Source organism: Tinamus guttatus, unplaced genomic scaffold, assembly GCF_059628265.1.
Source record: "Tinamus guttatus ecotype Peru unplaced genomic scaffold, ASM5962826v1 Tinamus_guttatus_pri_ptg000649l, whole genome shotgun sequence".
NCBI lineage: Eukaryota > Metazoa > Chordata > Aves > Tinamiformes > Tinamidae > Tinamus > Tinamus guttatus.
This window is the reverse complement of record NW_028289183.1, coordinates 30,452-51,779: the sequence shown is the minus strand read 5'-3', so window position 1 is coordinate 51,779 and position 21,328 is coordinate 30,452. Positions and strand designations below refer to the sequence as shown.

At 53.9% G+C, this 21,328-nt stretch overlaps 1 protein-coding gene across 1 annotated transcript; it reads right to left on the bottom strand.

Annotated features, from left to right (window-relative positions):
- Positions 1 to 11,368: 11,368 nt before the first annotated feature.
- Positions 11,369 to 12,037, bottom strand: RNF222 (ring finger protein 222). The gene has a single exon (XM_010223245.2). The coding sequence runs from the start codon at positions 12,035 to 12,037 to the stop codon at positions 11,369 to 11,371; it is 669 nt and encodes a 222-aa protein (XP_010221547.2).
- Positions 12,038 to 21,328: the final 9,291 nt, after the last annotated feature.

Genomic DNA, 21,328 nt, shown 5'->3' with positions numbered 1-21,328 from the left:
GGTTGGCCCTGATGTGCACCCACATATCGCAAGTCAACCCTTGCCTGAAAGAACTAACAGTTCTATAACAGTAGACCAAAGAAAGAGAAAGCAGAGACGGGGAGATGCTCCCTACTGACATGCTGCTGAGACCAGATCCAGCACTTCTCCGTCTTGGCATCTCAGCTAGGTCAATACCCCAAGACTTATATCCCCCAATATGATAGATAGGAGGAAGATCTCCAAACCATTGTGACCTTGACTCACAAGATATCTCCAGGCAGATGCTCTGATGCTCTCTCCCAGCCTTGCACATTGTTTTTGACAAATTCTCTCATAACCAGTAATTAAAAAAATCACTTAATTTACTTTTTCTTTCCATATTTCTTGTTTGCAGTGGCTGTGATTAGCATCAAGGAAGTTTTCTCCACTCCCCAAGGAATCTGGTAGCATGTTACTTTTAAAACGCTGAATTTGGCAGGATGCCCCAGCCAGGAGTTCAGTTTTATCCTATGTCATTAGATCTCAGGGTGCTTTTTTTCATCCATGTGCCCTTGGAACTACCTCTTTTAGGTATTTCCTTGATGTGTTTCCAGATAAGAGATCGTAACAAGCATGTGTTGGATTTGCAACTATATAAGAGGAAGGGCAGCGGTGACCAACACCCTGCTTTATTTGCTCTGGGATTTTTAATTGTTAGTGCTCAGCCTGTTCAATCCAGCCCATCTGAGCACTTTGTCACCATGCAATACCTGTCCTGTCACCATGCGATGTCTGTCCCTTGCCGGGTGTGTGAACGGGTGCATCACGCAGGTCTCCAGCCCCACGCAAGGGGAGAGGCCTCAGCTACACCATGCACCAGCTCTTGGCAGGCCCAGCACTGCAGTGACAGGGCTGGCAGGATGCAGAGTGCTAGTGGAAGCATTCCCTGTGGGATATGCCTTTTCTAAGATTTTGACTCCAAAATGCTGCAGAAGTGCATCTCAGGAGCCCTCTCTCACAGGACTTGTCATGCTTTTGGTGTTCTGGGTTCTCTTCCACATGTCATCTCCTGGACAGCACCACAGGCACCAGAGGAAAGACCCTGGATCTCTGGGGAGAATACTAACCCAAACAGTTTCTAGGTTTTTCCGATGTGTCTAGATTTTCAAGGGAAAGTTCCTCATTTTGTAACCAAATATTACCATCCATAATTGTGCACTGAACTCTGTGGATCCTAACTACCACTGGGCAGCTCACAATGCTCAGCTCACATGCTGGCAGAATTGCACTCAAAGACCTTGAGACATCCTGTTGGTCACCCCAGACAGACATGTGCTTCCGTATCTGATTTGACAGTTACCCCAAGTCCTGTCCTTTCTTTCAATTTTAAGTATCTTTATTGGACAGATATTGACTTTTTAGATCTTAGAGGGGTTCGCTAAATTACTAGCATCTCTTTTCATTTTCTGTTTATAGAGAAACAGAAACATCAGCAGATTAATCCAATGATCGAGCAGATAAAGAAGAGTAGCACCAAGGATTCTGCATCCTGCCAGTCTTTCAAGATCTCTTGAAAACTTGCCACTGAATATGTAGATAGGGCAGCACTGTGTGGGCCTGCTGGGCACATCATCACCTGTATTCAAGTCATGTATGGGACCGTGGACACTCTTTGGGCATCCTCTGTAAGGCCATCACACCCCCTCCTGCTCCCTGGCATGGCCTCAGTGTGCCCAACATTGGCAATCTGGTAGCAGCAAAGCCGCAGGTTGTCCTGGCTCGGCGCCAGGGACACATCAGCAGGATGGCAGCAGACAGGCTGGACCAGTTCTGCAAAACTCAGCTGTGCTGAGGAAGGGTTTTACGGAGCTACCAGCTGTCTGAGGCACCAGTAAATCACCGGATACCCCACTTGGGGGCCTCATCTAAACACTGATGGACTCAAGGAGATGGAGTCATCAAAACTGTGTAGGACAGGGAGTCTCCTAAGGGAAGCCTAGAGCCGGCTGGTGGACTGAGCCGCGTTTTTACGTAGACTCACCAAAGTCCCGAACACTTTCTAAGTGGCAACTAATGAAATACTGAGATCTTTGTACAAAGAACTAATGGAGGCGTTGGCAATGGTGAAGCTCAGGAAGAGATTCAGTGCTGCAGCTGTCAAACTGATAGCAATTCAGCATGGAAATAAACTTCTCTGATGATTCAAAATGCAAATTTCAGGTGGGGAGAGAGGAAACTTTGAGATCTGTGTTTCTTTTCTCCTGTGTTCCTGATGCAGCATTCAGCTTACCATAGGGACATTCTGTGGGATGTAAGGACATAAGTCAACATCTGTCAATCAGGTTGATCAAAGCTTTCCATTTCATACCAATTGTTTCCAATCGTTCAAAACTTTACTAAGCTTCATTCTGTTCTGATTTTCCACCCTGGCTTATCTGCCTCTGAGAACTAGTTTGATGCTTCCCTCTGTGCATCTTTCTGGAGACCAGCTGACAGGATTGTGCTGGCACTCGGAGACATCTCGTTTAAACACAGACTGTGCTAAGAGGTGTCGAAGCAGATCTGCATTGACTCAGCATGGGAGAGATCTTTCCCACCGTTTCAGAAACCCACAGGCTTTTCTGTGTGTAAGGGAGACATGATTAGAGCCCAATATGCAAATGCTGCTTGGCTCCATCAGACATTTCCTGATGAGTTTGAGAGGCTCAAAGGAGAGTGTATAGAGGACACTGACTGCATAAACGTGTCTGCAGAAATCAGCCTCTCCCTGCACTGCTGCTCTCACTCTCCTGGAGTTCACGGTCAGGATGATCCTGCAGGCATTTCCTAATGCAGCCATGGCAGACAAATATCTGGCTGGTCCCAGGGCAGCAGGCAAGCTGGGTTCATGGAGATGGGCTCTGATTAGGGATTTAACCCTCTCCAGCCCCCACTATTGCTTCTGCCCATTGCAGAGGTACCCAGGGAGAGATGAAGCAGGAAGCAGAAAACTGAACAGCTCATCCACCCTCTTCTACCAGGCAAAGAATGACAACACCCTCAAGCCTTTCCCTTGCAGCCTCCAGGGCTGGGCACTGCCTTGCTACTTGCAGGCTTCTTTCTTCCATCCCCACCCAAAGCTGATAGAGTTTGGCTGTTGTTATCAGTTACGTTCAGGGGTTCAGGGCGTGCAGCACCTACAAACACAAAGGATCCCGCTACTTTTCCTCCCCTTTCTGCTGTCCTGGCAAAGCAGTGCTCATTTGAGCAGTGGAGACAGCCGCATCCTGGCCCTGTGAGGCCAGCAGATGATCCCAGAATGAAAGGCAATGCTACAAAGTGAGCCTCAGAGAGATGGGAGTGGGTTCCCATGCATCCAGGAGCTCCCATACTTGTTCCCCTAGTGTCACTGGTGTAAGGAAGGGCCTGTTCAATAAGTCCCATGGTGAAGAGATCTGCCATTGCTTTGGCAAATGCCCCACTACTTTGTCACTGCTCATGACACCATATAAGAAATCTGTCCAACACAGTCTACTCCCCATCTGCCTATCCATAGCCATGTGGTTACCAGCAGTCTAGCGGACCAGGCCTTAAAACTCAGCATTAACAGCCATTTTATCCAGAGTAAATGGTCAGAGATGCTTCAGTCTTTCCCTTTGAGCTTTTTGAGAGGTTCTTCATGCCCACATGGCCTAGAATCATCGGCTGAATGTTTGGATTGTCAAGTGTGTCCTTACCATGGATGGGCCAAGAGCTGTTTATCCACAGGCTTCATGCAAGAACTTGATGCCCTCCCTGTTATCAGGGCCGTCTTTGAAGATTCAGCCAGAGAAGAGAAAGTCCAGGATCAGATGGACACTGGACACTGGAGACAGAGCTGTGATGCTGTTCCTGCCTGAACAGCTTTGCAGCTCCACTCGGGGACATACAGCTGGCTGCGATCAAACGCCAAGCAGGAGGAGAACATGGAGCAGGTGCTACTTAGACCACAGAGCAGCACGTGAGGTGGTATGAGTGGGAGGGAAGCATCGCCCTGCTTGCCTTGCACCAGGAAGGCACCATCTTCCAGTCTGCCAGCCCCAGCAGACACACTCTTGCATCCTGGAGCTTGCAGGAGGCACCATCATGCCTAGGAGCAGCATCTCCTCTGAGCTCTCGTATCATTATCAGCTTGCAGCACAGCCCCTCTGGCTGAACCAGCCCCGTGATGTGCTCAGCCTCCATTAATGAGCAGACCTCCATTAATGTCTTTCCTAGACCTGGCAGCAGTCCAAATGGATCAGGCCAGGAGTGCTAGCCAGAAGCTAATTGCTGCTCATTTGAAAAGCAACTGCAAGCCCTACAGTCATTAGCAGAAGGGGTGAGAGGAACTGACTGCGTAACCAGCAGTCCCTGAATCTTGCCCAGGGACTTCAAAAAAATGGAGCCTCCAGTTCTATAGCTAAAGAGTAACTCCTGGCGACTGCCCTGCAGGCGGGCTGGTGGTCCCCAGGTCTCAGGCATAATGTCACGCCCAGACCTCATGCAGTGTCAATGTCCCTGTGTCCTCCCAGGACTCACTGCTGCTCCAGGGGCTGGCTGGGAGGAAACGTTGCTGGTGAAGTCCTTGTGATGGTTGGGACTTCCAGTCCTCGGAGAGGCATCTCCAAGTGGCTTTGCCACCTAATTGGGTCTGTGGCTAGCACTTTACACCAGGAGTCCTAAAGTGAGCTCTTGGAGTGACCACCAAGCTGATATGGGATCTCCTGCCACTGATGTTCACAGCTGCTCTCTGACCACTCCCAGTAAAGCCAATTCACAGGAGAATGAAAACTTTGGGACCTGAGGCTAGTGTGGAGATGGGATCTCCCTCCAGGAAATGTTCTCACCAGTTATCTCCAAAGGTGTTTTCACACAGGTCCCTGGACATCCTAGATCCCACATTAGCCACCTGCAATCCTGGCAGTATTCATCCACAAGGGATCTGAGTGAATTGGGTGAGTTTTCCATGAGAGTCTTGGCCTTATATATAGTTAACTAAAGGAAATATCAGTCCTTCCCATAACACACAAGCATTTCCCATCTGTGGCTTTCTCATTAACCCCCAAGTTCCCTGCACACAAGTACGTTTGGCTACCTGCCAGCACTGCATCCTCAGCTCTGCAGTGCAGAGGAACTGTAGGCCCTATAAGGGCTTCTTTACTTGTGCACCAGGGTCTGCCCCTGTACAGGGAGGTCTGTACCCTGCAGCAGCCCTTTGTCAGCAGGTCCTGGAAGAAACATTGCAGTTTTTGATGATGTTACAGGGTTTTTTTCATGGCAGGTGACTGTCTGACCAAAGGGATCTGCAGTATCTCCCCAGCCAGCTGAGTTTGATGCTTCCCATAGTGCTGCTGCTAAGCAATGCAAAAGAGTGTGGGACTGGCAATACATTTCTCTGCTACGGGCTATAGCCTAGAAGAGTAAGCACAGTGTAGCCCAAGGCCCCATTCACAGGCACCTCACACAAGTGGACAAGGTGAAAAGGTGGCTGCCAAGAGCAGGAGATGGAGCCAAAAAGACTTCAGCTGATGAGACCCAAGAATGAGGACTGGGAACTGGGTTGGTATAACCCTTTATCCACGTCCCATATCCACGTAGAACAAAGTGGACTGGCCCCATTCCAGCCTTCAACTGGCCCTGGCTCCCCAGGAGCCCTAAACTGGAGGGAGCATGGAAGAGCTTCCTTCTGAATTATTCATGACGAGATTGCAGCTGATGGAGCTGGGACTCTCAAAGACTGATTCCTAATGGAGCCTGCAGATGTGTGTGGCCAATAAGCACTCCTGGGCCCTGAGCAATTCCCACCTCTCCCATCTCTCTACCATAAAAATGCCACCTTCTCCTGCTAATGATGCATTAGGCAGCCATTACCCAAGGTTCATAGTTCTGCTGCCATCACACAAGGATCTTGGGCTGGTGGTGTGGAAAGGACAGAGTGTGTTCTCCAACCAGGGAAATCACATGTGCTGGAGCTGCCTGGGTCGCATGGACTTGCCCTCACTGAGGATTGCTGGAGGGTTGATAGGCCATTGGAGAGCAGCTTGCGTATGGAGGGGAAGAGATACAAGAGACAGCAAAAGCAGGCACAGCTGGTGCATTGCACAGTCTGCAGCCTCTCCTTCCCAGAAGTTTTGAGGCAGAAGAGGGAAGGAATCACAGGGAACATGAAACAGCACCAGCTGACACCCGAATTCCTGCAGACCTGTCAATGTCATCCCTGTGATAGTGTCCTTCAGGACATCTCCATCTGCAGGAACAGAGGATGTTATGGATGCTGGGTGAGGTGAGGAGGCAGTGGTGGAAAATGGGGACAAGAATGGCAAAGTTGGCTGATGTGCAGGAAGAATGTGCTAAATGAAGCATCAGGAGTACCAGCCAGCCTGCCGAGCATCCGACTCTGCTTTAACCCATCGGTAACTTCAGACTCTAGCCAGGATTTCCTGAGCCTTCCACCCTCTGCTATCCCTGTGGACATCCCCTGTCAGCTGGGCACTACTGAAAATGTCACCCAGGCATAGGCATAGCCCAAAGTACTATGCAACCAAAGAGGGGGTTCATGAGGAGCTTGGGAAGGATGCTCAGCAGCTCACCTGACACAGCCCTGCATATAGTTCCCATGCCCACTTTACTGTCCATCCCACATGGAGATCTATGGAGATCCACCCATATATCTATTCACCCTTATTTCCACACATACACACACACCTTTTTTTTAAAATCCTTACACAGGATAAAGCAGACAGGGGTCTGAATCCACAGCAGGAGGTGGTGCTTGCCCAGCATGTGCTGAGGGCAGGAGTTCGTAACTCAATCAGTACCAGAAGATACAGGTGATTACCCTGAAAGCCAGGACCTGCCCTTCCAGGCAATTGAGTTAGGGGCCACGTGTCTGTGCTAATTCCAAGGTCAGCCAAGCCACAGAGCTCCTGGAAGAGCCATTGCCTGGAGACGTGTCACAGTGAAGGGGAAAATGGCCTGTGCCCACCAGGCCCTGAAGCCTTCCTTCAGCCTTCCTTTAGGCCAAGATCCCTCAGGCTCCTTGCTGGGATTGTGCTAGCTCCACTCCTCAAAATGAAAATAAATATACCTGAAAGCATGCAGGGAAACACTCACACCGATAGAAACATCCATCCTTCCCATGCACACAGAGCCAGATGCTTGACAGGCATGAAGACACATATGCAAACACACACAAACACACACTGCAGCCAGGGCAACACTATACCCCTGTACACAAGCACTCACTCCCCGCCAGGCCCTGTGTTATTTCTTGTAGCATGCTTGCAGAGCAGTCCCAAGCCACCAACAGGCCTCTTATCCCATTGCTGAGAGTCCTTCTTCCACAACGCAGGGTCCTACAACATTCCTATCCACCAAGGAGATGCTCCCTCCTCCAGAGCAGCCCAGAGGATGTGGCCCTGGCCCTTTTGCTGTGCTGATGCTATCAATTGACCCTTAATTTTGTGTGCGTGCATCCTCGCCTTCCTTGACTGGAGGACAGAGCTAGTAGCTTCCTCCCCACACACATTAGGAAATAATTGCCCTAATGTTTTTTTCCAGTAGGCCTGGCCTGCAAAATCCTCTGATTACTGCCTGGGGCTGGCCAGACACCAGGCTGATGGAGGTAGGTAGGAGGAAAGGGCTCCAGCATTGATGGGGCCACCCCGCAGGACAGGAAAAGAGAGAGAAGGAAGAGGTGGGACGCAAGATCTTGGCTTTTTCCATTGATGGAGAAGTGAAAGAGAGAGCAGGTCCAGGTCAGGTCAGTTAATGTGGAGGGGGCACTAATGCAGACCCATGGAGGGAGGGAGAGACCTGCAATGGAATTAGAAGGCAATCCGCAGGTTGCGAGCCCCATGGAGCACATCTGTCCTCATCCAGAGGCAAAAGCACACCTGGAAATGCCCTTAGTAGCCTCTAATGGCCCTGGACATGTGAGTGGTGGGAAGAAGAGCTGTGCAGGATCTGGGGTGGCCTTGGCTTTCTAGAGCCTCTTCCTCAGGGACTAGCAGCAGGAGAGAATTCAGGAAGCAGGAAGACCTGGCTTGAGCCAGCATTAGTAACCAGAAAAGAGGGAAACGTGTCCCATTGGAACAGGAAGGAGCGGGAGTCCCCGCTGAACATCTCTCCCCAGTGCTTGCAGGTTCGCATCTAAAATAACAGATCATCAACGACACCCTGTCCTCCAGCAGCACCAAACAGGCCACGCCGCTCAGAGGTGGCTCTGGAGATGTGGGGATGTTGACCCTGAAGAGCAGATGTGTCGGGGGGCTGTTCCCCTGGCACGTCGCTGCGGACGCGGTGCCCACACACCTGCACATCACCCTCCAGCAGCGCTAGTGCATCCTCACTGCAGGCTTTCTGCAGAGCTCCGAGCCCTTGCTGAATGACCCCAATGAAGGAAGGGGCTCTGGTCCCACTGTGACACCTTCCCAAGGCTGCTCCTGCTGCTGTCTCGGCCCTGAGCGCCTTCTCTGGCCAAGCAGTGCCACCCTGTGGCAAATGCCTTTCTTGTCTGCCCCAGGCCTCCAGGTCTCAGCATCACCTTATCCCTCGTTACTGCAGAGCTGTGAAACTCAGCACTTACTTCCTAAATATGGAGTATTTTAGAGATTCAAACTTTATAATAACGGGTTGGGAAAACCTCACTGAGTGCAACCCAAGGAGGAAAGGACTCAAGGCACCAGAGCAGCAGGAACAGGAGAGGACATCACATGAGTGTCCTCTGCTCCCCCTGAGCAGGTCCCTCCAGCCCAGCCCCAAGGGCCAGGGGTCCCACTCCCAGCAGCTCTTTGCTGTAGGTGATGGTTCTCTGACACTCTCCAACAATTCTCCCCCCAAATAAAATTAAGGGCTGTTATTAAATAATGAAGCATAGACACATTATTACCAGGTAATTATTTCTTATGAAAAAGGACTTCCATTCCAGTCTGGTGTCTCCAGCACTTTTCCATGGACACTTTCCCAGTGTCTGGCTGGAGGGGTGGGGGGAATTAGTGTCATTACACCCACTGTGTTGGTGTGGAAACTGCAGAAGGTCCCTGGCAACATCAAGGAGAGAAGTCGGGTAGTCACCAGCCCAGCCAGGGTGCTGTGCACTGGTTATAACTCCACATAGCATTTTAACCTTCCAAGCAGCATTCTCCAAATCCCTGGAGACGTTCAGACTCCTTTACCATGTCCCAGAAGGACCAACGTCACCCAGAACCACCATCTGGTGCCTGGGTGCACTTTAGAATAGCATCAATGACGGGCATCTCGCAGGAACAAGTCTTATTTGCAGATGCATTGTGCTGGTGACCATCCCACTGAGGTCCTTCAGAAGTAAGGCCTGAGCCATAAACCTTCGAGGCAAATGGGAACAGGCCCCCTGCTTTTGCCCAGACAAACAGCCCCTGAGTCATTGGGATGCCCAACAACTACACACAGAAGCTCTCAAAAAGAGTAGTCAGCACCTGGAGCAGGAGAACACACCTGGCCTCACTGGCTGGGTCAGGATAGAGCATTTTCTATGTACAGAGCAGGAGCTAAGACAGCTGACATGTCACCAATAGTTTTTATTCGATCCCATGAAATGTTTTGACTGTTCCCCAGACTGACTCATCTCACTTAGTGGAGCTGATGGACATGTTTGTTGCAATTGAAACTCAACGTGGGAATGGATATCTCCATTCTGGAGCCTGGGAAACATGTGCCAGCTCTCCTTCTCCTACCATTCACCGCACTAGGCTTCTCAGCTTGGTGGTTCTGGCTGGGACCACACTGTTCCTGCTCCCAGATGGGGTCAGGAGGCCCAGGATGAGCTCATCTGGGTGCATTCCTGAATGACTGGGCAGAGAGCAGCACACATGGGGCTGCAGTCTGGGTCAGGAGGCCAGAGGTGGCAGAGAGCTTGCACACACTTTGTTGGAGGCCTTTGCTGGAGTCTTCATGGGAGCGTAGGAGACCAGGACATATCTTGAACATGTGCAGCACCTCTGTCTCTGACATGGGGGTGACCGGCTGCCTTTATTCCCTGAGATAGGGCTTAAAGCAGTCCCAAATCTAGACTAGGCAGCTTAGAGTTCTCCATCTCCATCCCCACCAGGGCCCACAGGTCAAGACAGAGATCAAGGTCAGGGGACATGTGGGTGACTAACCTCTTTAGTCTGCTGGGTCTGAACCCACAGGAGCAGCAGATCTCTGCTCCTCAAGGAGCACAGCCTGGCATCTGCCACTTCTTCCATCTGCCTGAGTGACACTGGGGCCTTCCTACTGCCAGCCCTGGCACAGCTGCCCAGGGCATATTGGGAAAATCTGCCCCAGCAGGTCCTTGTGGGGTCAAGGAGATGGGAGGACACCCCATTGAGAGAGACCTTGGGGACACCTCCCAGTTCCTGGAGACATGCCACCCTGCCATGGTGACCCTGCCCACGCTGACAGCTGTGTCCTGGCATCCCTGCAACCATGGCCACGTAGCACCCCACCAGCTGCACCCATGCTGAGAACAATCTGCTGTCTACAGAGGTGGCCCAAAAACCTGCTCTGCAGGCAGATACGTGCTTGCAAGCAGATGTTCTAGAAGACATGTGACTCAGAGCTCCTGCCTTGGAGTCTTGGTGATAAATTGTCTTGGTGGGCTCCTTCCAGAGATACGTCTGACCCAAGGGCAGGACTGCTTTGTGACAGCTTGGCCATGGATGCAGGAAGTTTGACTGGTTCCTGGTTTTCCATTAGCTAGAGATTTAGATATATTTCCACACCTTTGGAATGCAAAGGCATGAATTCACGGTCCAAGGAGGCTGTGCCATGTATTCCATCTACCCTGGAAGGTGATCAAGAGACTGACTCGAAAAGTTTCATATCTCTCATCTCCAAAAGTCTCACAAGCTTTTTCCATGACCATCTGCCAGGTCCAGAACCTCCCTGTGCTCCATGTGCGTGGGTGTCATAGTCACAATCCTCCGGGATCCAGGATGGAGGGCAGGGGGTCAGCACAGGGGGCAGCTGTCCCAGTGCATGACTACGAGAGTCCCAGATGTCACAGAGTGCCAGCAGGAGATACCACCCTCTGCTAGAGCACTGGAAGAATTGTTCCCACTGGCAAGGTTTGACCAGCCAAGTTTTAACCAAAAGTGACAGAAAATGACAGCAGGGACAGTGTGAGGTCCCTGAGATCTGCAGAAAAGTAAAGGAGATCATTCAGTTTTTGTCCAGAAAGGAGAGTTTCTTATGGAATTGCTTTCTTCAGAAGTCTTTTGAGTGCTGTCACACTGCCCACAACATCACACAACATCAGTGAGATCCCTCCCAGACACAGGCTGGGGACAAGCCAGGTTCCCTCCTGGCGACTGGCTCAGGAGGAGGACGGCTCATCTCTGCCGACATCTCTCCACAGGGATGACCTGGTGGGAACCACCTCCCGCTGTCACTGCGAGTCCCTCTTGACCAGCAGCAGCCAAGGGAGCACAGCCGCAAGCAGGGCCACAGTGAGGATGAGCAGCACAGCCAGGGCGATGGGGGACTGGCAGCATTTCACCCCCAGCGCGGGGCTGGATGACACTGAGCTCAGGGTCTCTGCTCTGCTGCTCCTCCTCAGTGAGCCGCAGCATTCATCTACCAGGGGCATCCCATGGCTGCTGATCACGAAGATGTGGGCTTCCCGTGCCAGCTCTCCTGGGACCCCTCCAGAATCCAGAGGGGCATTTCCGGGGCTGCGACATCGGTCAAAACTTTGCACCGGCATCACAAAATGGCTGGGAACCACCAAGGTGTTGGAGGGCTCCAACCTGGTCAGGTGGGACAAGGAGGAAGGTGACAGAGGTATTTCCAGCATCCAGGGGTTTGTCCCTGCCTTGGGTGGCCAGAGAGCCTTCTTCTTGCTGAGGAAAGTCACGTAGCGACAGATAGGGCAGATGATGCTGTTCTGGACCTGGCCGTCGAGCTTGGCGGAGAGCAGGCACTTCACCAGGCAGTCGTGGCAGAAGGTGTGTCCGCAGCTGAGCCTCCGCCGTGTGGCCTCCAGTGGGTGGAATTTCTCGTAGCACACCGGGCACTCGGCCGGGAGGCTCTCCTTGCTAGCTGAGGGCTCAGACATCCCTGCTCTGTCAGCCACACACACTCCCTAGCTGTAAGAAAGGGACATGATTGAATATACGGGTCCTAGTTACAAGCGCAGAGCTTAAAGGTTGGCATGATGCATGTCCCCCTCACCATCACTCCTCCTCCTTCCTTCCTTCTTGGCCCTAGCAGTCAGGATAGAACATTACATGAGCTCAATGACCCAGGACATTTTCAGGAATATTAAGGCTCTCAGCCTGGCCTTGCTTGCAGCAGACCTCTAATGGGAGGATCTCAGCTCGAGAGTCACTCGCAGCAACAATTTCTGCATGCAAAATTTGATGGAAACAAACATGAGCTCCTGAGTGGAAGGCTGGTACAGCCAAAAGGAACATTCAAGGAAATTCAGCATGTGTCACAAGTGTTTCCATGCTCTGCTGTAAGCTCGCAAGTTTGTGGAGTGAGGGGAACTCTTACCCAACATGGTCCCACAAAGACACATGCCAAGAAGAGGGAGATGCTCCTGTACTAGGGGAAACAGAGGAGAAGAGAGATGCCAGGTCAGTGGGAGAGACAACAGTGCCCATCACACAGGGATGGAGCAGGGAACAGGCTATCCGTGCGGCAGGCAGCGAGCACTCACTCCCTGCAGGGCCTGGAGGACACCCCAGCCTGGTGGGTTCTGCAGGTTGGTGCTCTTCACCTGGCTGGAGCAGGGTGCCACCTGCACGTCTCAGGAGCCCGTGTCTCTGCTAGTCACCATGGGCAGGGCGCAGATCAGCCTGGCTAGCGTTCCCCCGCCAGCCTGGCCCAGGGAAGACCATAACCGTGGAGATCCACGAACCTGCATGCAAGCCTCATCCAAAGCTCTCCGGTGCCTTTCCCAGAGTGAAGAGTGTTCACATGGTAGCTTCAGGATACTCAGGACCCTTCTCTTAGTTTAGTTCTGCAGTTAAAGCTTCATAAACCAGGCCAGTTTCTCAAACCTCGCAGCCTTTTTTGGACCCAATCTGCAACCCTCACCTCAGGCCAGGACCCAGTCCAGGTTGTGCACCCTTGCATATCCCCACAGGTATTTCTGAAGGTGACACACTCCCTTTCTGTCCACCGTCTCCCTCTTTCTCTTGCTGCCAGCAGTTGCACTCACTGCTGGAGAGGACGACATGGAGGCCTTGGAGCTGGAGATACCTCCTCCAAGATAGCCAGAAAAGTGCAACAAGCTATAACCACTCCTCGTGTAGGAGGACAAAGACCCAGGTTAGTGCTTTGATTTAGGAGCCATCAGGGATTTGATGCTCCCCTAAACTGGCCCAGAAGGTCCTAACCCCAGCAGCGTGCTCCTCCTCGCCCAGGAGACCACTTACCTGCTGCAGGGTGGCCAGCCAGGGGACTCTCCATGCACTCTGCTGCTGCCTGTAGAACTGGAGCCTGCTGTGCCAGAGCTGAGCACCCGCTGAGAAGACGACCGAAGTGCCTATATAACACGCAGGTGTTTGCTCTGCGTCTCATCCCCAGCACGTTGCGCAAAAGCCGAAGTGAGGACAGGGACAGCTCCCGGAGAGTGAATGTGGAGGAACTTGTTTGGGTTTTAAAGGCTCCCTGGTTGCTTTGCTGGCCCGGGAGTGGGTGAGGAGCTGGTGTCAGGCGTCGGAGGGCAGGACAGTCCTGCCGCCTTTCCCTTGTGTGATGGGAAACTATACTTAGGTCTGCCCTTGGGGTCAGGTCACGCCGACACAGGTACCAGAGGGGATGCCGGGACCATATTCCTTTTTTGGTACAAACCAGAAGGAGCTCCAGGTCCTGCACAGTGAACTTATCACCCCATGGATGGGGTGAGAATTCCCAGACTTCCCAGCATGATGGGCTGTGTACCCAGTGCTTCATGTGCCAGGGCCAAACTCCTCCCAAATGCATCTTTCCCTCTATGCACACTCACCTTTCTAACCACTTACCTCCATACCCCAACCCCTCACGCTGAGCAGATCTTCATCCCCATGCTCCTTGCTCTCCTCATCTCCCTTATGCGTTCCCACCAGGAGAAAATGTGGAGTTTCTGAAATAGAAAGCCTTTAAGATGTGCTGGGAAGAACCTGGACATGGCAGAATAGTCTTGCCTTGGGGCAGAGAGATGCTTTGCATGAACATTCCTGACATTATGAGAGACCCCTGGTCTCAAAGAAAGTGCTGAGGGCTTTCCAGGGTCTATGAGACCGGCAGCAGAAGACATTAGTAGGAGACATGTACATATTTGGCATCCAAAACCCAATTAGATGTGCCTTGGGGTCCCTCAGTAGGCAACGATTCCAAGTGCCTGGGAGCCCTGGTGTGTGCAGGGTTCCTGGCGTGGGCAGCAGTATCGCTCCCCATGGGCGCAGCAGTTCCAGCAGTTACGACACAGAGCAGGTTTCTGGCAGGACAAGGGTGGGCAGCGCTGAGCTTGGGCTGCTCCATGCTCCAGGGAGCTGTCAAAGTGCACCTACCCTCCTGATGCTTCACAGAGGGCACCTGTAGTGTGGAGCTTGAGCTCAAGGGACCTCCTGTGACATGAAGTCCCATTCTTCAGACTATTGAGACCCTTCTGCACCTCTGCTCACGATGAGAGGCTGAATACTTCACTTCACTTGTTATCCCAATTTTCTTGGGCTGTTGAGAAGCCAAGTTTGAAAACTCTCCAAACAGATTTTGCTGACATTTATACAGTCACTACTGGGCTCCTGACTCCAAGTCCTGCAGCCTCCCCCTGCTCTGGCAAATCCTAGGATGCCCAAACCACCAAATCCCTGAGCCGGCTCCCCAGAGCTGCATTCACACTCAGTGAGGTCTCCACTACAGAACAAGTTATTTGGGCCAGTGACATCAAATTTGGGCCAGTCCAGCATCTCCACAGCTTCCATTCACTCTGCTGGCCCTGAGGTGGGGTTGAAATTCCTGTTCCACATAGTTTGAATGCTCTCCATCATCAGAAACTATGAGCTCACTGCACCATACATAGGCACTGGAAAAACGAGTCCACCTCCCTTTACTGTTTTGACCACACTGAAATCAAAGGGATTTGGCCTCATCTTTGTCAGCAGCTTCATTCTTTCCTGGGCACGACCTTTTTTCCCTGATGTCCTTGCCCCACTTTCACGTGAAGTCGCATCTTTCCTGTGTGATAGGATTTAGTTCTCAGGTGCCTGAAGGAGAAGAAACCAGGTTCAGGGAGAAAGCAGCTGCCCAAAGGCAGCTGTGTTTGTTCTCTAGCTTTAAGAGGTGCAGCTTGTTCCCAAAATTTCAGCCCGCTCAACCTCGGCACAGGTCAAGGGTCCAGGATCTCTTACTCCAAGCGAGAAGGCAGCCTGGGCTCAGCTCTGCTCCTGAGGCCACCTCTCAGATCCGCTTGGCACTAGGGTTGGTGGGAACCAGCGAAGAGGGGACATTTCTGACCCAGGACAGGACTTGATGACTGGGTCACCTCCCCACAATCACGGCAGATTTGGGGCCTGTCGCAAGCACAAGAGTTTGCTGCAGATGTGGCCCTCCTGTTTCTAGCAAGCACAAATTCATCATCCAACTTTTTGCTCAGTGGTGGGCAGGAGCCTGGTGGGAAAACCCTGGATTTATTCTTGGTGGTCAAGTCAGCTCCTCTTGCAAGATGCATGTGAGGAGCTTTGCCCTTTAGACAGAATTAGTCCATAAGGTTGGTGCCTGCTGGAAATTATGGACCATAGGGAGTGTCTGGCTTCGGAAGTCCTTAAACAAGTGGCTGCCAAAAGCTGGAGGAGAAATCCCTGCACCTGTGTCCTATATTCTCCTCTAAGCAGCTTCCTTCAGCTCCACGTATGAGGCCCATGAAACAGTGGCTGCAATGCCGGCTGCCCGGTACCATCCCTGTCTTGGTGGCCTCCCCGTGTCCACAGATCCTTCCCAGCAGACTCGTCTCTCTGCCCTATTCAGGTCCAGGCAGGCGAAACTGTTGCCCGGCGGTGCCGGTCAGGCCGGTTGGGCCTGCTCGGCCGCACACCGCAGCACGTGGCCGCGGGACGCTGCCCCTGCACGCCTCTCCTGCTGCTCCTCTGCTCCTGACGTCAGCAGCCTCCACTCCTGGCACTCGGGTTATTAAACCATTCCCACCTGCACCGGTGGCCCAGGCTCTCCAGGCTCCCACGGCTGATGATGTCTCACACGCAGGAAGCTCTGCTGGCGTGAAGCATATAGAGATCTCCGAGCCCATGTTGGGCTCGTTTCCCTCTCTTTCCCATGGCATGATCAGGTCGTCCTTCCATCTCCATAGGATCATTGGGCTCTCTGGTTTCACCTTGCAAGGGCAGGACCAGACCCTGTGACACCTGGAGCCAGGGGACATCAGGGATGCTGGGCCGCCTGCTTGCAGGTCTAGGTGAGTGCAGCTTGCGAGTGAGGCTCTGGCACTCCTGTCCCCTCCCTGGGCACAGCTAATCCTTCCAAATCCTCCCTCTGGCCTCATTGGGTTTTTTGTTTTTTCCTTAGCAAAGCTCCACGCATGTGAGAGAGGATTCTGTGAAAAGGTTTAGGATTTGTCTTCAGCTCCTTAATCTCAAGCTGAATCTTGCAGGATTTTCTGCCTGACTCGTCCTCCTCTCAACACCCGAAATGCCTCCAAAAAAAAAGATGAAGACTTGGGAGGGATAAAACCAGAAAGTCTGACTCAAGCTTTTGCTGAATTCTGATATATAAAGAGCAGAGATGCTGCCATTCAAGCAGCATCTTGGATGTCAGTGCTCCGAGCGTGGGACCTACCCTCTCCATGGGTCTGCATTCAGGGCCGAGAGACCATGCGTTGTCATTAGCTATGAGCCAGGTTAAGCCAATTGCTCTCAGTGCCAAATTTAAGATTTCACGTGGATTCAGAGTGTCTTTTCCCTGCGGGTATCTCCGCACCATGCTCAGTCCTTGCGCATGATGCAGATGTGCTGTCAAGGTGCCCATCTAGACCAAGGGGAGCAGCAGCAGCTGGAGCGCCAGGTTTCACGCCGGGCTCTTTTTGCTGTGCCCAGAAGGTGGTGCTCTCGGATGGGCTTTGTGCGCTGGGAAGGTCCAGGATGCCAGGAGGAAAGAGCAGCTCCAAAGCCGGGAGCGAGCGGAGCAAACCCCTGCGTGGGGCTGCCCTCGCCAGCCGGCATGCTGCCCCTTTTCCAGCAGCTCTGCAAGGGATGGGATCTACTCACCCTCCCACAGATCCAAACTTTGGACCAGGCCATTCAAAGTGACTAAGGCTTAGCCAGCACCAAGGAATAGCTGGGTATGCCTGGAAAACACTCTCCAACTGTCCTTTTCCCATCACAACAAGATCTGCTGAGCAGCTGCTGCATGCATTGCTGGGGGACCTGAGCGGGATGCCTCCGTCCTGCCCCTGCCTCCCTGCTGCCATTAATTAACCATCCCATTAATGACCAAAAAAGGCCCTGGAGCACTCTTCTGACACCAAATCTCAGCATTTTGTCACATGTAGGTGGCCTCAGCCAATGCAGAACCATCCAGTGATGCTGTAAGTAGGGTATTCCCATGCCTAGGAGGGCTGCTCTGGTCCCTGCGAGGGACCAGAGGCAATGGCCAGAGAGTGGATTGGCATTTGCACCCAGTGACAGTGAGTGATGTCTGGGAAAAGCAGGATGCCACACACTCGCTTTGTTTCACATCCGAAAAGACAGCATCAAACCTGTGGGTCCTGGATGGGGCAGCGTCTTCGAGCTGCAGCAAGGCAGAGATTTCTGGATCTGCAGAGGGACAGCACAAGGGGCACCATTCCCACCAAGCCTCTGCTCCAGCCCTCTGTTTCGCAGGGGAGGTTATTCCTGCATGGACACAAGCAGCGTCCCTGTTTTCCCTCAAACAGGCGTTAATCTGTCCTATTTCCTCGCACATCCCACGACCGCCTTTCCCCATCCTTGGCACTCATATCCCGCCGGGAGCGGGGTCCATCCCGCGTGTGCCTCAGCCCCGCTCCCACTTCCAATCCCATGTTGTCGTTCCCCCGCCGGGATCCTGCTCTAGCCGCCGCCGTAATCCGCGGTGTCACGAGTGTCGCGGCGGAACAATGAGGCTCTGAAGAGCGGGGCAGATGCGCGGGCGAGAAGAAGGCGCCTATTGAGTGGCGCGGCCGGGGGGCAGCTGCCACCTCGTCTCTCGGGGTTGCACTTGCCCCGGTGGCAGGGTCTGATCCGCGGATTCTTCCTGGGAACAGCACCCAGGATGGTGAGCGGCGTGTTGGAATGCAGGAGGGATCCGTCCTCCAGCCCAACAAGGGGGGATTGTTCCTGTGGGTCTGGAGGAGGAGTGGCATTCCAGACATGAGCAGGGACACTGAGGGAGGTGGGGACACAACCAGGCTTTGGACACTTTGCACAAAAACTCCCTGCCAGCAGCCAGCGCGCAGGATGGGGTGGGTGTCCTTGAGGCATCGGGACAAGGTGACACCTTGGGGACACCCCGATGCCTCTGTGCTTCGAACGCGCATCCTACACCCTGCGGGGGCTGGTTTAAAATCTTCAGCGGGTCTCATCCCGTCCTCTGAGGCTGCAGGTCTCTGAAGCTGTTTAATGTCTGGGAAAGTTAAGGTTGGGATATATGTCCAGCTGTGGCCACGGTGGCAAAGGACACCACGCGGTTGCTCCAGGCCTGTGCAGCAGTGCAGGCTGGCTGCAAACCCTCTGATGTCCTCGTGACCCATCTCTGCCCTGCAACGACCTATTCCCCACCAGGTCCACTCAGCCACCAATGTCCCCCTGCGAAAGGCGGCACTGCTGGACTCTCATATATTGTCACCTTCGATCTCCGTTCACTGGGCCCAAAACCCCGGGATCTCCAGGGAACCCTTGATCTCCTATAAAAGCCATGGGTAGTGCTGGGAAGGAACGACGGGAGCTACCACAGCCCAAGCTGCTCACGAGCAGGGCTGTGGGTGTCCAGGCTGCCCAGGCACCATCCGCACAAACCTCCTGCCCCGCTCTGTGCTACTGCCGCCGTTATCCCCACGGGATGGGGATGGGATCCCAGTCCCGGTGCTCAGATGCTCATGTGGCTGGCTGTGACCTACCCTGGCCGTGCCTAGAGGAGCAAATCAAAGGATTTAGTGCCCAGGAATGACCTGACGCTGACGTGTTAGTGCAGAGCCTCTGTGCTCATTGCCAGTGGCTGTCCCCCTCCCTGGAGCCTCCCCATCGCTCATCTTCATCTCAGGGACTCCCATAAAAACTAAGGCAAACGGTTCTGGGATAGGTTTATCTGCTGAGCACGGGGACACCTGGGCACCGAGGGTGTCACAGCCCCAGTAGCCTCGAGCCTTGGCTGCCCCTTCTCCATGCGGGAACAACCTCAGGGCACACGGGCTTGGAGAAGACCCTGGTCCACGGGCCCTGAGGTCTTGTCTTGACAGGATGGGCCTGGCCAGACTTCCTCTGCAGAAGCTGTTCCTGAGCACAGGGAAAGAGGTCTTTAATATCCCTGTGGAGCTTCCCACGGTCTTCAGGAGGGGGACCCCTTTAATTACACATAGCGCCCTGCTGTGACCCAGCAGATGCATGGGCTATTTTATGCACAGGGTGCTAAAATAATGTGCCTGGGGGGTAATCAAAGAAAAAAAAGGCATTTTGGGGGTGCTTCGCTTTGCTTTCACTATACAAACTGAACTGCAAGCAGTTTGCTCAGGAATCACCGGCCGGCTCTGTGTAAAAACCTCACCAGTGTCACCCAGCACCTAAAGCGGCACACAGACCCTTCAGCAAAACCAGCAACCTTCATCAGAGAGGGGCTCCGCAGGGACGAACGCGGGCGGCTCGGAGCGCGCCGGGCACGCGGGGCTGTGCCGAGGGGCGGGTGAACGCGGCGGCTCCGCAGGAGACGGCGGCTTGCAGGGCTCTTGCATCATCCTGGCAGGATGCCGAGCCGCGCCGCCCAGGCCCTCGGCGCCGGCTGGGCCGCCCCGGGCGGCGCGGGAAGGCGCTGGGCTCCGGGCCGGCATCCTGCTCCCCGGCCCAGTCATCCCGGCTGCAGCCCTTGAGGTCCAGCCGCCATCCCAGCCCCACGGCTTGAGGCTCCCTGCTCCCCAAGCGCTCCTAGAGCTTCCTCCACCACTGCCCTCCTAGAGCTTCCTCCAGCACTGCCCTCCCAGTCCCATCGCCCGCCACATCCTGCCCAGACCTGCACTCCTGGTCCCATTCATTCCTGTATCCCTAGACCGATGATCCCGAAAGCCCTTTGAGATCCAGCACTCCCTGCCTCCTTCCTGGACCATTCTAGGAGAGCTCCAGAACCTGGAGCTCTAGGAGAGCTCCAGGTCACCCCTAAGTGATTTCCCTGTTCACATGGGGACAAGCTAAAGCCACCGCTTGCCAAGTGGGAGTCATCAGACATGTCCCATGTCCCTCCATGGTTGAGCAACTCCTCGAGCACCAGCCGTGCTGGCTGTATATGCACTGCCTCTTCCCCATCTCCATCCCCATCCTCCATGAGGAAAAGTGGGTGTTTTTCCCACCAGAGAAGAGTAGGGGACAACCTGCAGCGACCCGCAGGGCGCCCAGTCAGGGTGGCGCGCGGGGCTGCCCTAAGCATCACTAATGACAGGCTGGGCGGCTAATTACAGGGGCAGCCAATTAAACACGCAAAGGAGAGGTAAAGTAGTAGGTGGGTGTGAGGGGTGGGTGTCGGGGCACGTTTGGTGGTACCACCGGGGGAGCCACCGCGAGCAGGAGCCACCGCAATCCGGGATGAGCAATGACAGTGACGGTCCCCTTGGAGGGTGGTTTTCCCTTCTCAAGGGGTTCTCCCTGCCTCATCGCGGGGATCTGGGGATATTGACCTGGGCGACTACCCGGGAGCAGATCCCCAAGAAGCGGAGGGGACAGTTTGGGGTTCCCTGCACGGATGCTCATGGGGACTCTGGGACCCCCTCTCCATGCTGAAGGACCTCCTGCATCTCCGAGGAGGACACGGGTCCCCCCGGATGTTCCCAGACCCCTCACGGGCATTTCCAAGCTGGGCAGGGATGGGAGCCCCAGGGAAGCTCAGACAAGGTGAAATGGGACCCCATGGCTCTGCGAGGAGGCTGTCAGGGAATATAAATATATAATATAAACACGTAAATACAGCCGATTCCCCCCATGCTGCCGTACGGCTCAGGGCCGGGAGGAGCCCGGCGCTGTGCGGCCAGGGCAGCGGATTCCGGCGCCGGGAGCTGAGCCCCGACACACTCATCTCACACCGCTCTCCGGGCCGGGCCGAGCCGAGCCGAGCCGGGCCGCGCCGCCCCACGTGGCTGCCGGCCATGGCCCCGCCCCCGGGGCGTGTCCGACTCTGGCCCCGCCCTCGCGCC